The 13,072-nt window shown below is 36.7% G+C and overlaps 1 protein-coding gene across 4 annotated transcripts in view; it reads right to left on the bottom strand.

The window, feature by feature from the left end:
• LOC106181901 (polycystin-1-like protein 2) overlaps nt 1-13,072 on the bottom strand; it is a 42,893-nt gene that overhangs the window by 12,127 nt on the left and 17,694 nt on the right. For 3 of the 4 annotated variants that reach the window (XM_086994899.1, XM_086994903.1, XM_086994902.1), the window contains 11 exons: nt 12,558-12,726; nt 11,645-11,751; nt 11,225-11,455; nt 10,672-10,792; nt 10,049-10,551; nt 9,064-9,690; nt 8,870-8,928; nt 8,002-8,176; nt 7,245-7,326; nt 6,702-7,006; nt 5,496-5,664 (listed from right to left, as the gene is read on the bottom strand). In XM_086994899.1, the coding sequence (XP_086851025.1) occupies nt 5,496-5,664; nt 6,702-7,006; nt 7,245-7,326; nt 8,002-8,176; nt 8,870-8,928; nt 9,064-9,690; nt 10,049-10,551; nt 10,672-10,792; nt 11,225-11,455; nt 11,645-11,751; nt 12,558-12,726 (2,548 nt within the window). The remainder of the gene's footprint in view (nt 1-5,495; nt 5,665-6,701; nt 7,007-7,244; nt 7,327-8,001; nt 8,177-8,869; nt 8,929-9,063; nt 9,691-10,048; nt 10,552-10,671; nt 10,793-11,224; nt 11,456-11,644; nt 11,752-12,557; nt 12,727-13,072) is intronic. The other variant, XM_086994900.1, reaches the window with a different exon arrangement.

Genomic DNA, 13,072 nt, shown 5'->3' with positions numbered 1-13,072 from the left:
TTTATTATCCATTACCGTACTGCACATTTTGCTTTCACCACCAATATTTCCTTTTTGATACAGCGTAACTTTGGAGATAAAAGTCAAGCAAAATTTGAAAAGTTCAGTTCATGGTGAAAAGTAGGTCAAAGGTCAATTTTAAGGTCACATTCGGATTGCCAGTATATGACTTCCTATTCATGTTCAATAGCAACTATGGACCTATCTCTGCCAGTTTTGGAGATATAAGGGACTTAATGTTATAATTTTGGAGTTACCATAATGTGCCATAAATTTCCTACAAAAAAAATTAATTAAAATAAAGAAAAGGTCATTTTGGTCAAAATTCTTGAAATGGGAGGTGCTCTGAAGTTCCAGATGTTCAAATTTGATGAAATAATGTTATTTTTGACAACAAGTTGTCTGCTTTGCCAAGCCTTATGTTTTATTTTTCCGGGGTTCAAAATTTATTATCCATTACAGTGCTGCACATTTTGCTTTCACCACCAATATTTCCTTTTTGATACAGCGTAACTTTGGAGATAAAAGTCAAGCAAAATTTGCAAAGTTCAGTTCATGGTGAAAAGTAGGTCAAAGGTCAATTTTAATGTCACATTAAGATTGCCAGTATATGACTTACTATTCAACTTCAATAGTAACTATGGACCTATCTCTGCTAGTTTTGGAGATAAAAGGGAAGCAAAATTTGCAAAGTTCAGTTCATGGTGAAAAGTAGGTCAAAGGTCAATTTCAAGGTCACATTTAGATTGCCAGTATATGACTTCCTATTCAAGTTCAATAGAAACTATGGACCTATCTCTGCTAGTTTTGGAGATAAAAGGGAAGCAAAATTTGCAAAGTTCAGTTCATGGTGAAAAGTAGGTCTTAGGTCAATTTTAAGGTCACATTTAGATTGCCGGTATATGACTTCCTATTCAAGTTCAATAGTAACTACGGACCTTTCTCTGCCAGTTTTGGAGATAAAAGAGAAGCAAAATTTGCAAAGTTCAGTTTATGGTGAAAAGTAGGTCAAAGGTCAATTTTAAGGTCACATTTAGATTGCCAGTATATGACTTTCTATTCAAGTTCAATACTAACTATGGACCTATCTCAGCCAGTTTTGGAGATAAAAGGGAAGCAAAATTTGCAAAGTTCAGTTCATGGTGAAAAGTAGGTCAAAGGTCAATTTTAAGATCACATTTAGATTGCCAGTATATGACTTCCTATTCAAGTTCAATAGTAACTATGGACCTATCTCTGCCAGTTTTGGAGATAAAAGGGAAGCAAAATTTGCAAAGTTCAGTTCATGGTGAAAAGTAGGTCAAAGGTCAATTTCAAGGTCACATTTAGATTGCCAGTATATGACTTTCTATTCAAGTTCAATAGTAACTATGGACCTATCTCTGCCAGTTTTGGAGATAAAAGGGAAGCAAAATTTGCAAAGTTCAGTTCATGGTGAAAGTAGGTCAAAGGTCAATTTCAAGGTCATATTAAGATTGCCAATACATGACTACCTATTCAAGTGCAATAGTACATATGGACCTATCTCTGCCAGTTTTGGAGATAAAAGGGAAGAAAAATTTTCAAAGTTCAGTTCATGGTGAAAAGTAGGTCAAAGGTCAATTTTAAGGTCACATGTAGATTGCCAGCATATGACTTCCTATTCAACTACAATAGTAACTATGGACCTATCTCTGCCAGTTTTGGAGATAAAAGGGAAGCAAAATTTGCAAAGTTCAGTTCATGGTGAAAAGTAGGTCAAAGGTCAATTTTAAGGTCACATTTAGATTGCCAGTATATGACTTCCTATTCAACTTCAATAGTAACTATGGACCTATCTCTGCCAGTTTTGGAGAAATAAGGGACTAAATGTTATAATTTTGGAGTTACCATAATGTGCCATAAATTTCCTACAGAAGAAATTAATTAAAATAAAGAAAAGGTCATTTTGGTCAAAATTCTTGAAATGGGAGGTGCTCTGAAGTTCCAGATGTTCAAATTTGATGAAATAATGTCATTTTTGACCACAAGTTGTCTGCTTTGCCAAGCCTTATGTTTTATTTTTCTGCAGTTCAAAATTTATTATCCATTACCGTACTGCACATTTTGCTTTCACCACCAATATGTATTTTTTGATACAGCATAACTTTGGAGATAAAAGGGAAGCAAAATTTGCAAAGTTCAGTTCATGGTGAAAAGTAGGTCAAAGGTCAATTTTAAGGTCACATTCGGATTGCCAGTATATCACTTCCTATTCATGTTCAATAGCAACTATGGACCTATCTCTGCCAGTTTTGGAGATATAAGGGACTTAATGTTATAATTTTGGAATTACCATAATGTGCCATAAATTTCCTACAAAAAAAAAAAATTAATTAAAATAAAGAAAAGGTCATTTTGGTCAAAATTCTTGAAATGGGAGGTGCTCTGAAGTTCCAGATGTTCAAATTTGATGAAATAATGTTATTTTTGACCACAAGTTGTCTGCTTTGCCAAGCCTTATGTTTTATTTTTCCGGGGTTCAAAATTTATTATCCATTACAGTGCTGCACATTTTGCTTTCACCACCAATATTTCCTTTTCGATACAGCGTAACTTTGGAGATAAAAGTCAAGCAAAATTTGAAAAGTTCAGTTCATGGTGAAAAGTAGGTCAAAGGTCAATTTTAAGGTCACATTCGGATTGCCAGTATATGACTTCCTATTCATGTTCAATAGCAACTATGGACCTATCTCTGCCAGTTTTGGAGATATAAGGGACTTAATGTTATAATTTTGGAGTTACCATAATGTGCCATAAATTTCCTACAAAAAAAATTAATTAAAATAAAGAAAAGGTCATTTTGGTCAAAATTCTTGAAATGGGAGGTGCTCTGAAGTTCCAGATGTCCAAATTTGATGAAATAATGTTATTTTTGACCACAAGTTGTCTGCTTTGCCAAGCCTTATGTTTTATTTTTCCGGGGTTCAAAATTTATTATCCATTACAGTGCTGCACATTTTGCTTTCACCACCAATATTTCCTTTTTGATACAGCGTAACTTTGGAGATAAAAGTCAAGCAAAATTTGCAAAGTTCAGTTCATGGTGAAAAGTAGGTCAAAGGTCAATTTTAATGTCACATTAAGATTGCCAGTATATGACTTCCTATTCAACTTCAATAGTAACTATGGACCTATCTCTGCCAGTTTTGGAGATAAAAGGGAAGCAAAATTTGCAAAGTTCAGTTCATGGTGAAAAGTAGGTCAAAGGTCAATTTCAAGGTCACATTTAGATTGCCAGTATATGACTTCCTATTCAAGTTCAATAGAAACTATGGACCTATCTCTGCTAGTTTTGGAGATAAAAGGGAAGCAAAATTTGCAAAGTTCAGTTCATGGTGAAAAGTAGGTCTAAGGTCAATTTTAAGGTCACATTTAGATTGCCGGTATATGACTTCCTATTCAAGTTCAATAGTAACTACGGACCTTTCTCTGCCAGTTTTGGAGATAAAAGAGAAGCAAAATTTGCAAAGTTCAGTTTATGGTGAAAAGTAGGTCAAAGGTCAATTTTAAGGTCACATTTAGATTGCCAGTATATGACTTTCTATTCAAGTTCAATACTAACTATGGACCTATCTCAGCCAGTTTTGGAGATAAAAGGGAAGCAAAATTTGCAAAGTTCAGTTCATGGTGAAAAGTAGGTCAAAGGTCAATTTTAAGATCACATTTAGATTGCCAGTATATGACTTCCTATTCAAGTTCAATAGTAACTATGGACCTATCTCTGCCAGTTTTGGAGATAAAAGGGAAGCAAAATTTGCAAAGTTCAGTTCATGGTGAAAAGTAGGTCAAAGGTCAATTTCAAGGTCACATTTAGATTGCCAGTATATGACTTTCTATTCAAGTTCAATAGTAACTATGGACCTATCTCTGCCAGTTTTGGAGATAAAAGGGAAGCAAAATTTGCAAAGTTCAGTTCATGGTGAAAAGTAGGTCAAAGGTCAATTTCAAGGTCACAGTAAGATTGCCAGTATATGACTTCCTATTCAACTTCAATAGTAACTATGGACCTATCTCTGCCAGTTTTGGAGATATAAGGGACTAAATGTTATAATTTTGGAGTTACCATAATGTGCCTTAAATTTCGTACAGAAAAAATGAATTAAAATAAAGAAAATGTCATTTTGGTCAAAATTCTTGAAATAGGAGGTGCTCTGAAGTTTCAGAAGTTCAAATTTGATGAAATAATGTCATTTTTGACCACAAGTTGTCTGCTTTGCCAAGCCTTATGTTTTATTTTTCCAGAGTTCAAAATTTATTATCCATTACCGTACTGCACATTTTGCTTTCACCACCAATATGTACTTTTTGATACAGCGTAACTTGAAAACCGTATGGAATACAAAAAAACCGAGACCACCTCCAGTGTTGGGCTTTACATGCTCTACAAAATGCAAAAAAGAATGGGTCTCTAGCGTTAACGGTTCCCGAATTAGAGACAGTTTTCAGTTTCGGTATCTTATGGCCGCTACTCCCGTGAAAATGCACCGATTGACCCCAAATTAATGGAGATGAAAGATGACCTGAAGGGTAACACTTTCCAATAATATTATTGGTTAAGTCTGTGTAGTGTCTGAATAACAGGGAAAAAAGAAATTTTTTCGTAAAAAATTTCATTTTTTTGAAAATTTTGACCCATTTGACCTTGAAGTAAAGGTCAAAGGTCAAATCCAAGGGTATATTTGAAATCTACACATATGACTTTTGGAAAGCCGTCTATAGAAATTTTTCCCATAACTCCTTCCGTAGGGTAGATAATTAGCATTTAATTTTGCCATTTTTAGACAAGGGTGCATTGTAATGAGTGCCACACCCAGACCCCAATACCGACAAAGCCCAAATTTTACGTGGAACGAGTTGAGATTATAGGTGACCTAAATCCATGAGATGGGTACAGGGGCCCTTACCGTCTAGGAGGAGAAGCGGAGCCGGCGGAACGATCCGGACGGGACCGAAACCATGTGTACCGCCAGCGCTAACGCTGGTGGCACAATAATACTTTTAAAGTCGAGAGTCGGGATAAATATCGGCAAGGTGGAGATATGTCCCGCCGGCGCTTCTGCAACAGCAAGACTGAAGGACGGAAGTTACAAAGCAAAACATGTTTAGTCAAGTTAAAGACTTAATTACCGGTTTAACTTCGGCGGCAGTGCCTACTGCTGTGAGCAACATGCGCTGTCCATCGTAATCCCCCTATCATTAACACTGTCGGAGACGTGCGCATTAGCGCGTCTGATGTAGACAGCGTGTGCTATTAAAGTGACCGGGGACTTATTAGCTATAGTGTACATACTCTCACAAAGTCATAACATACCCTGTGTGTGTGTGTGTGTGTGTGTGTGTGTGTGTATGTATGTGTGCCTGCATGCACAAAATCTGTATGACAAAAGAAAGAGAGACAGAGAGATACTTACTTTAACTCCACAGTAATAATATACTCAGTGTAGTTCAGTAGAGAGAGACTATGAAAATCTAACCTTTCACTCTCAGCTGTCGGAGTCTGGCTGCCCCTACATGGAGTGATACCATATCAGCTGTCAGGCTGTCACTCTCTGTCACACTGTCACCATTGTACCAGGTAGAGGTGAACAGGGAAGGTACAAATGTCTCCTCTAGGTACTCCCACATAGAGTCAACATCACTGACCTGGGGGAATAGTGAAAATACATGTAACAGGTAAGTGATAGTTTATACAGCAGATTGCAACTGTTATAGTACCAGTAATGATCAAATTATTCTCTCAAACAAACTTTGCAATAGAGAGCCACCAGTACCATGAAACTCAAGGCTCTGTGTAATCTCTATCAGTACAATGAAACTGAAGCTTTTCAAGAATTGCCATCATGCAAATACTGGAGGTCTTGAAGAATTTCTATCAGTTCCTTACAACTGAATGATTCAAAAATCTCTATCAGGCCCCCGTTTCACAAAGAATCTTATCCGTAGTTGACTAGCTCGAGCTGAGTGACCTAGCTAGGTTGACTACCCTGCAGTCGACTTGGAGTGTTTCACAAAGAATCTAACGTCTTAGCTTGGCGTGCTTACCGTAGTCGATGCGCACGAGAAACTCTTCAAGAAAAGGAGGTGTAAAAATTCTAAAGTTTCACAAGACATGACGTTTCATGGCCTCTTTCGGCCGAGAACGAACGTTTATCAACAATAAAGATCAGTCTAAACATAAACAAAGTTTGTTTTTGAACTTTATTGATTAGTTTAACTTCAATGCAACTTCAAAGCAACAGTAAAACATTAGCTTGTCTTGGAACACTGCTGTCACACATCTAGCGGTCAAAAACATAAACAAACCCGCGATCGGCTGGGTGAAGGTGTATTTTATTTTTTATTTAAATATTCAATAAATGTCAGTGCTATTCAAGGACATTATAACACTATATATATTGAAGGAGGTATGTTCTTTCCAAATTTTTGTTGTTTATGCTGTAATTTACCGACTTTTAGTTGAGCTTGCGGACTTAAGTCTCTTCCCGAGGAGGCTAGACATCGTCGACTAACAGCTAAGAAAATAAAGACGTGAGCGACCTTTAGATTCTTTGTGAAATGGAACTTAGTGACGTAACGACTTAATTACATTGGTAACCAAGCTCTTAGTCAGGGAAACCGACTTAAGTTTTTTTGTTTAACAGGGGCCAGTACCTTGAAATGTCCAGCCCCGTCTAACTCACCTCTTCAAAGGCTGGACCATCTGCATACTCCACTGTGATAAACACATCTTCTGTAGACTTTGTCACATAGAATGCCATAGGGTCTCGGTGGCCATATGTCACAAATACCAGGGCTAAGGTGAAGGCCACGTAGAGCGCCAGCTCCACCAGTATTTGATACATCTTCCTCTCTTTCATCCGTATGCCGCGCATGTGATCTACCACGGGCTCTGGAAGAGGCTTGTACATGTGCTGAGCACGCTTTCGTTGAAGATTCTTTCGATAATTAGCTATGTTTTCATCCTTAAGGTATTTTTCATCTTCAGCTGTGGGGGTAAAACAAAATTAAAAGGAATTACTTTAACACTCCTTTTCACTCCAGTTTTAACTAGAAAAATTTTTAATCTGAAATTAATTTTTCTATTTTCAGCAACAAGTTAGGAAGTACTTAGTTTAACTTACACAGGAAAATAGCCAACTTTCCTTAGATTGCAACAATTGAAATGGAAGACTTCTTAATTCAAAGACACAGGTAACTGATGAGTACATGAACCATATTCTTACTGTGAGGTATATCCTTCTTCCCCTCATTTACTGCAACTGATTTCTTCAGGATCAAACTCACCAACAATGCAATCAGGATGACCTGAATGTAAAATTTTAGATAAGACATAGCAAAATAAATAAATAAATAAATAAATAAATAAATAAATAAGAAAACAAATGTATCAATATCACAGCAATCTTATGCCATGCAAATATTTTCTTAAATAGATATTCTTCTTCTTATTATTATTATTATTTATAGTAACAGTAAATAATTTCTCTCAATATGACTGGTAGTGGTTTAAAAAGTACTGACTGTTGTAATTAATTGAGCTCCAAATCAAGCTGCTAAATTTATATCATACTCTTTATTCCGTTCGTTTTTACAGCTTACATTGTCATTGTGTCGGTATAAATGCATTTTTTTCGTTTTTTTTTTTCATTATACTTTTTATTTTGTTGTCTGTTAACAAGATAACAAAGATATATTTGCAAATCCCGTTTTAACTGCCTGCATTTAACACTTTATACAAAGGTTATCAATGCAAACAAGTAACCTGTTTCACAACATAACTTAATACCAAATTTTAATTTAAATTTCTAATAAAAAAAATAAATAAATAAAAAGCTATTTATTTCTTTAAATGAAGAGTCCTACTGCTAGTTTACCCTAAAACAAAACAGCCTAAACATTTTTAAACTAAAAAAAAAAAAGCCTAGTAATTATACAAAAAGAACATAAATCTAAAATGGCCTCCTTTTTGCTGCTACTCACCTTAATTGGCTGTGTAATGCACACACTTTGGAAGAACCCTGTAAAGAAGGCAACCACCCACTGCACACTTTTCTTGTGTCCATACTTGAGTCCGTACAACATGGTGTAGTAAGAACAGACCAGACAGGTTAACACTGCCACCACCCAGGCTATGTAGATACACCACCATGGTAGTCTAAAGACAAAGTAAAGCTACAAGTTATCACAGCCACCACCCAGGCTACATTGTATGTACATACACCACCATGGAAATCTGAAGACAAAGTAAAGCTACACGTTATCACAGCCACCACCCAGACTATGTAGATACACCACCATGGAAGTCTAAAGACAAAGTAAAGCTACATGTTATCACAGCCACCACCCAGGCTATGTAGATACACCACCATGGAAGTCTAAAGACAATGTAAAGCTACATGTTATCACAGCCACCACCCAGACTATGTAGATACACCACCATGGAAGTCTAAAGACAATGTAAAGCTACATGTTATCACAGCCACCACCCAGACTATGTAGATACACCACCATGGAAGTCTAAAGACAAAGTAAAGCTACAGAACAGAGTCATCTAATAGAAGAACCAGCCAGGGGTGTGTGGATGGGGTTGTCCTGGTACCTATACAGCATGAGATCTTTATGTGTGTGTGTATGTGTGAGAAAGAGAGAGAGGGAAAGAGTGCATGTTTGTGCATGTACTGGTATGTGAGTGAGCATGAGTGTTTCTGTGTAATAGGAGAGAAAGAGAGAGAGAGAGAGAGAGAGAAAGAAAGGATAAAAGTTAAATTACACTCACTCACTCAAATTCAGTAGTAACACTTCTTTTGTGAAAATAAAAAATAAAAAACAAGACAAAAATTTCATTCACCTGAAAGGTGTATTCTTTTCCTCCTCCATTGTAATCACAGAAACTTCATTTGAATTGTCCTAAATAAGAAAAAAAAAGAATAAATTTATAGCAATAAAACAGAAGGGGGGGGGGGGGGGAGAACCCTTAAACATCCTCCTTTTTGAAAAATTTCATTAAAAAATTCTGCAACTTTCTCTGAGCACTGCACCTACCATATTTATCAATGGTATGTCAGGGCTTTCTCTGTGAAGTAGGTCAAGGTCAAGTGTGAGATTAAGGTCAGATGGCCTGACACCAGCACCCGATCCACACCATATACTGTCTTCTTCCACAGTCTGGCTTTCTTTCTTACACCCAGTTAAATGTCCACCCATGTCCATAGACTGGTCAGTAGACACTTGACCCGTCACTTCTCCTCCAGCGAGGATGGCCACACCCAAAGTGCAAGGCCAGAAGTTGTTCTCACTTTCATTTTCATTAAAGAGTGTAATGTTTCTATCTGTGACAGCCTGGTCATCAGTATTTAAACTACTTTTATTTGCACTGTTAGAGGTTGCATTTGGTACTTTATCTACATCACCATCACCAATCACATTCCCCGAGACGCTACTCCTATTTCTGCTCTGTGAATGGTTTACATCTGCTCCTAGCACGGCCATCTGAGCTGAATTGCTTTGTTCCATGGAAGTTCTGGGTGTGACATCTTCCTTATGTGTACTAACAGGTCTTGGAGCACACATTCTAAATAGCTGCACTATGACCAGGTTCACTGGGAACATCAGCAGCCCACTCTCAATACCAATTATTATGTCAGATAGAGAAAATTGGAAATCTGCTACCTGGAATTGAATTTCCTTTATATAAATTCTTAAAATCATACTCTGGATGGAAGAATTGAAATTACCTAAACCAATAATAAATGTCTTTCCAGTAAAAATCATACCTAATACAATGTCATAACCAATCAAACATTTTAAGCAAACATTTCCTTAAGCAGTTGCAACAACGAAAGAATTTTTTGTTTCGGTACAATATACAACATTTTAAGCAAATGCAACAATGACAGAAACTTTTTTTTTTGATAAAATACATAAACAAACAAACAAAACACCTAAAACCAATAAATAAATAAATAAATAAATAAATAAATAAATAAATAGATGTAGCTGGGTAAAAAGATTAATCAAATAATCTTACTTGGTACTGATCTTCTGGGTCATCAGTTGGGATGCCATAAAACATGATATTGGTCAGCATGGTGGTCAGTAGAAGAGTCAGAGCACAGGTCAGTCTCTGGGTCCTTGTGAAGGGACAGTTTGGTGGACAAGAGAACACACTGACCCACAGATGTTTCTCCCTCATGCTGAAGCCACTGTTACTGGAGAACAGGTACGAGAACTCCTTCATCTCCTCCACTGAGGCAGGGCACAATGTGCGCTGGATGCAGAAGTCATCCAGGTCCAGAGCAAGCCAGCGGTTACATAGGAACTCAAACACCTCATTTCTCTGCAAGTCTCTTACCATCAACTTCTCCAGAAACCAGGCAGGGGCAGCTCCAGAGTTGTCGTGCCAGATGGTGACAGAGAGGAGGTCACCCATGCACTGGGCACAGGTCAGTAGGAAACTGTCCACGCCACCACTCTCAAATACTGGATGATTGGGGTCGCTCAGGACATGACGGTCACTTTCACCATTTTCACCTTTGAAATGGAAAAAAAATTTGAAAACAAGCGACAAGTTTGTTACTGTGCAATTAAAGTTTGAATTGGTTTGTAATTAATTTTCACCACTTTTTTTTCTAGTGCAGCCTTGAAATTCACCTTTAATAAAACAGCCCACATTAGCTGTGGTCCCTGCCCCTGTCCTCCAGCCAGTGATAACTGTCACAAGGTAGCCATACTTATTCTCTGGATCATTGTCTTCTAACACTGTCACTCCAGCCTAGAGACATGAAAAGAATTGTTACTATTAATGTCATTAGCAACAGTGAAGCCCAAAAGCTTGCAACTGATTTAAGCTAAAACTTCTGTTGTGCAGAATGCTCAATCTATATACTAAATCTACATGTAAGTGTTTGAAAACATCAAAATATGAGCAACTGGAAGCTTTGCTTTAATTTAGTGGTTACTGATATAGATAATGCCCGATATTGAGTTTTATTTTGTTGCATAAATACCAAAATAAGTATACAACATCAGCTGTTATTGGGTGGGATGGGGCGGAGTGCATTAACTTTTTCAATCACATATTAAATGGCTGAGAAGGAATCAAAAAGGGACTCTCCTGAGACCCATTAAAGTCATGGTAAACTGAAATAAAATCTTCTCACAATCCCCAAGCAATTTTGTATATCAAAAGCAGAGGTTCATTCACCTTAAGAAGGTCTTCCCTGTCCTTCTTGCGTGCCCAGATAACAATTGCCAGGTAGATGCCCCATACACACAGCACAATGCTCACCACCAGTGGGTTCTCCAGTAAAGTCAAGAACAGAGCAGAGTCTGCCACGATGTCAATGGCATTAGGCAGAATAAAGAAACCGCCAGAAAACACAGTCATGTGATGACAGATACAGTGTAAAGTAACAGTTGTGCTGAGGGGAGAAACCTGGATACAGAAAGTGGGAAATGTGTTAGGTGAGATATAGTTGGAATATGTTTGGAGAAGACATCTTCTATAAGAGACTTGGAAGCAAAAATTGGGAAAAGTATGAGGTGAAAATCCTGGTGTTTTCATATTTATTTATCTATTTATTATTCTATCAATTCATCTATATTTAAACAAAAAGCTGACTACCTTACATCCTTCACTACTCCATATTTCTTTCTGCTCATCCCAGAACAGACAGGCACTGGAATGGACTGTGACCAGAAGTTGGACATTCTCATTAACATCTAGGTGTCCTGTTGTATTGTAACATAGAAACAATTGCTTATTATCAGAAAGGGGGCACAGTAAAGGGAGATGAGGAGAAAGTCATCAAATTAGTGTACAGAGAGAGAGAGAGAGTCAGGCCAGTAGCCAGGGGGGGTTCGGGGTTTCGAAAGAACTGCCCTTTTTGCTGGGAAAAGGTCCACTTTGGATAAAATTTGATCTAGGTACATGAAAGTTTTATGGTAAAAAGTCCACTTTTTCAGAAAACGAACCCCCCAATTGAAATTGCTGGCTACGGGCCTGAGAGTGATGGAGCACAGTATCCGATACCAATAAGCTGTCATCCATCACAGACAGTAATGGAGTATAGTACCATTACCAATACCGAATCAGCTCAGTGGTATAGATAATTACCCGCTAACAGCTTTACTAGGTGTGACAGATATTTAAGCAGTTTAAGTTGATAGCAATTTAGTGAGACTCTCTAGGGAGATAGATCGATCCAAATATCTGTGGGAATGGTCCCTAAGATATCAGCTAAAACGTTGAAGAGTATAAATCCTGTTTTATTGCAAAATATTTGTGTTAAAATCCCTAATAAATTACAGTACCATAAAAAAAAAATGCCCTGTAGTATATGAATTTATTTGTACTTGACCAAATATAAAATTGACTTAAAATAAATTCCATTACATAAATAACTTAACATACAATAAAATATATAATTAAATGCAGTATATATTTTAAATGAACTTAAAAATTAAGAATAAGTAAAAGTCTACAAAAAATCAAAATAATCAATTTTTTAAAAAATCACTGTTATGTCCATACTCACTGTTCCCAAAATCACTTGTATTTAACAAAGTGATCCCAATGTAATATACAGTGTCTGCCTCAGTGGTTTTATTTTCTGGGACAAACAGAACATAGCCACTGGCACTTTGGTTGCCATGATGATAACGCATCTCCTCAGGAACTGGGATAAGTGTAGTGCTGTTTAAGATCTAGGGAATCAATCAATTAGGAAAAAATTAAATAAGTACTCACATAATTTAATTGTAACTGACCATATTAATTAATTACTCACTGATTTATTACATTTTTGCGTTATGCTTTTGAGGTGATTAAAGGGATAACAACTCTACATGTGAAATCTACATTTCACTATAAATACATAATTGTAAACAACTCACAGAAATATAATATATTTTATTTTATCACAAAAACGACAGTTATAGAAATTATTCTGAAATCTGTGCCTTGTGACCTCCATAGATAGCCATACTCTGTAATAATCTCTTAAGAGATTATAACAAAAAAAAACTTTTAGGAAAAAAAAGGGACTAACTT

Source organism: Lingula anatina, chromosome 9 (assembly GCF_051362555.1).
Source record: "Lingula anatina isolate TDL-2025a chromosome 9, LinAna3.0, whole genome shotgun sequence".
Lineage (NCBI taxonomy): Eukaryota > Metazoa > Brachiopoda > Lingulata > Lingulida > Lingulidae > Lingula > Lingula anatina.
This window is presented reverse-complemented; position numbering and strand designations above follow the sequence as displayed.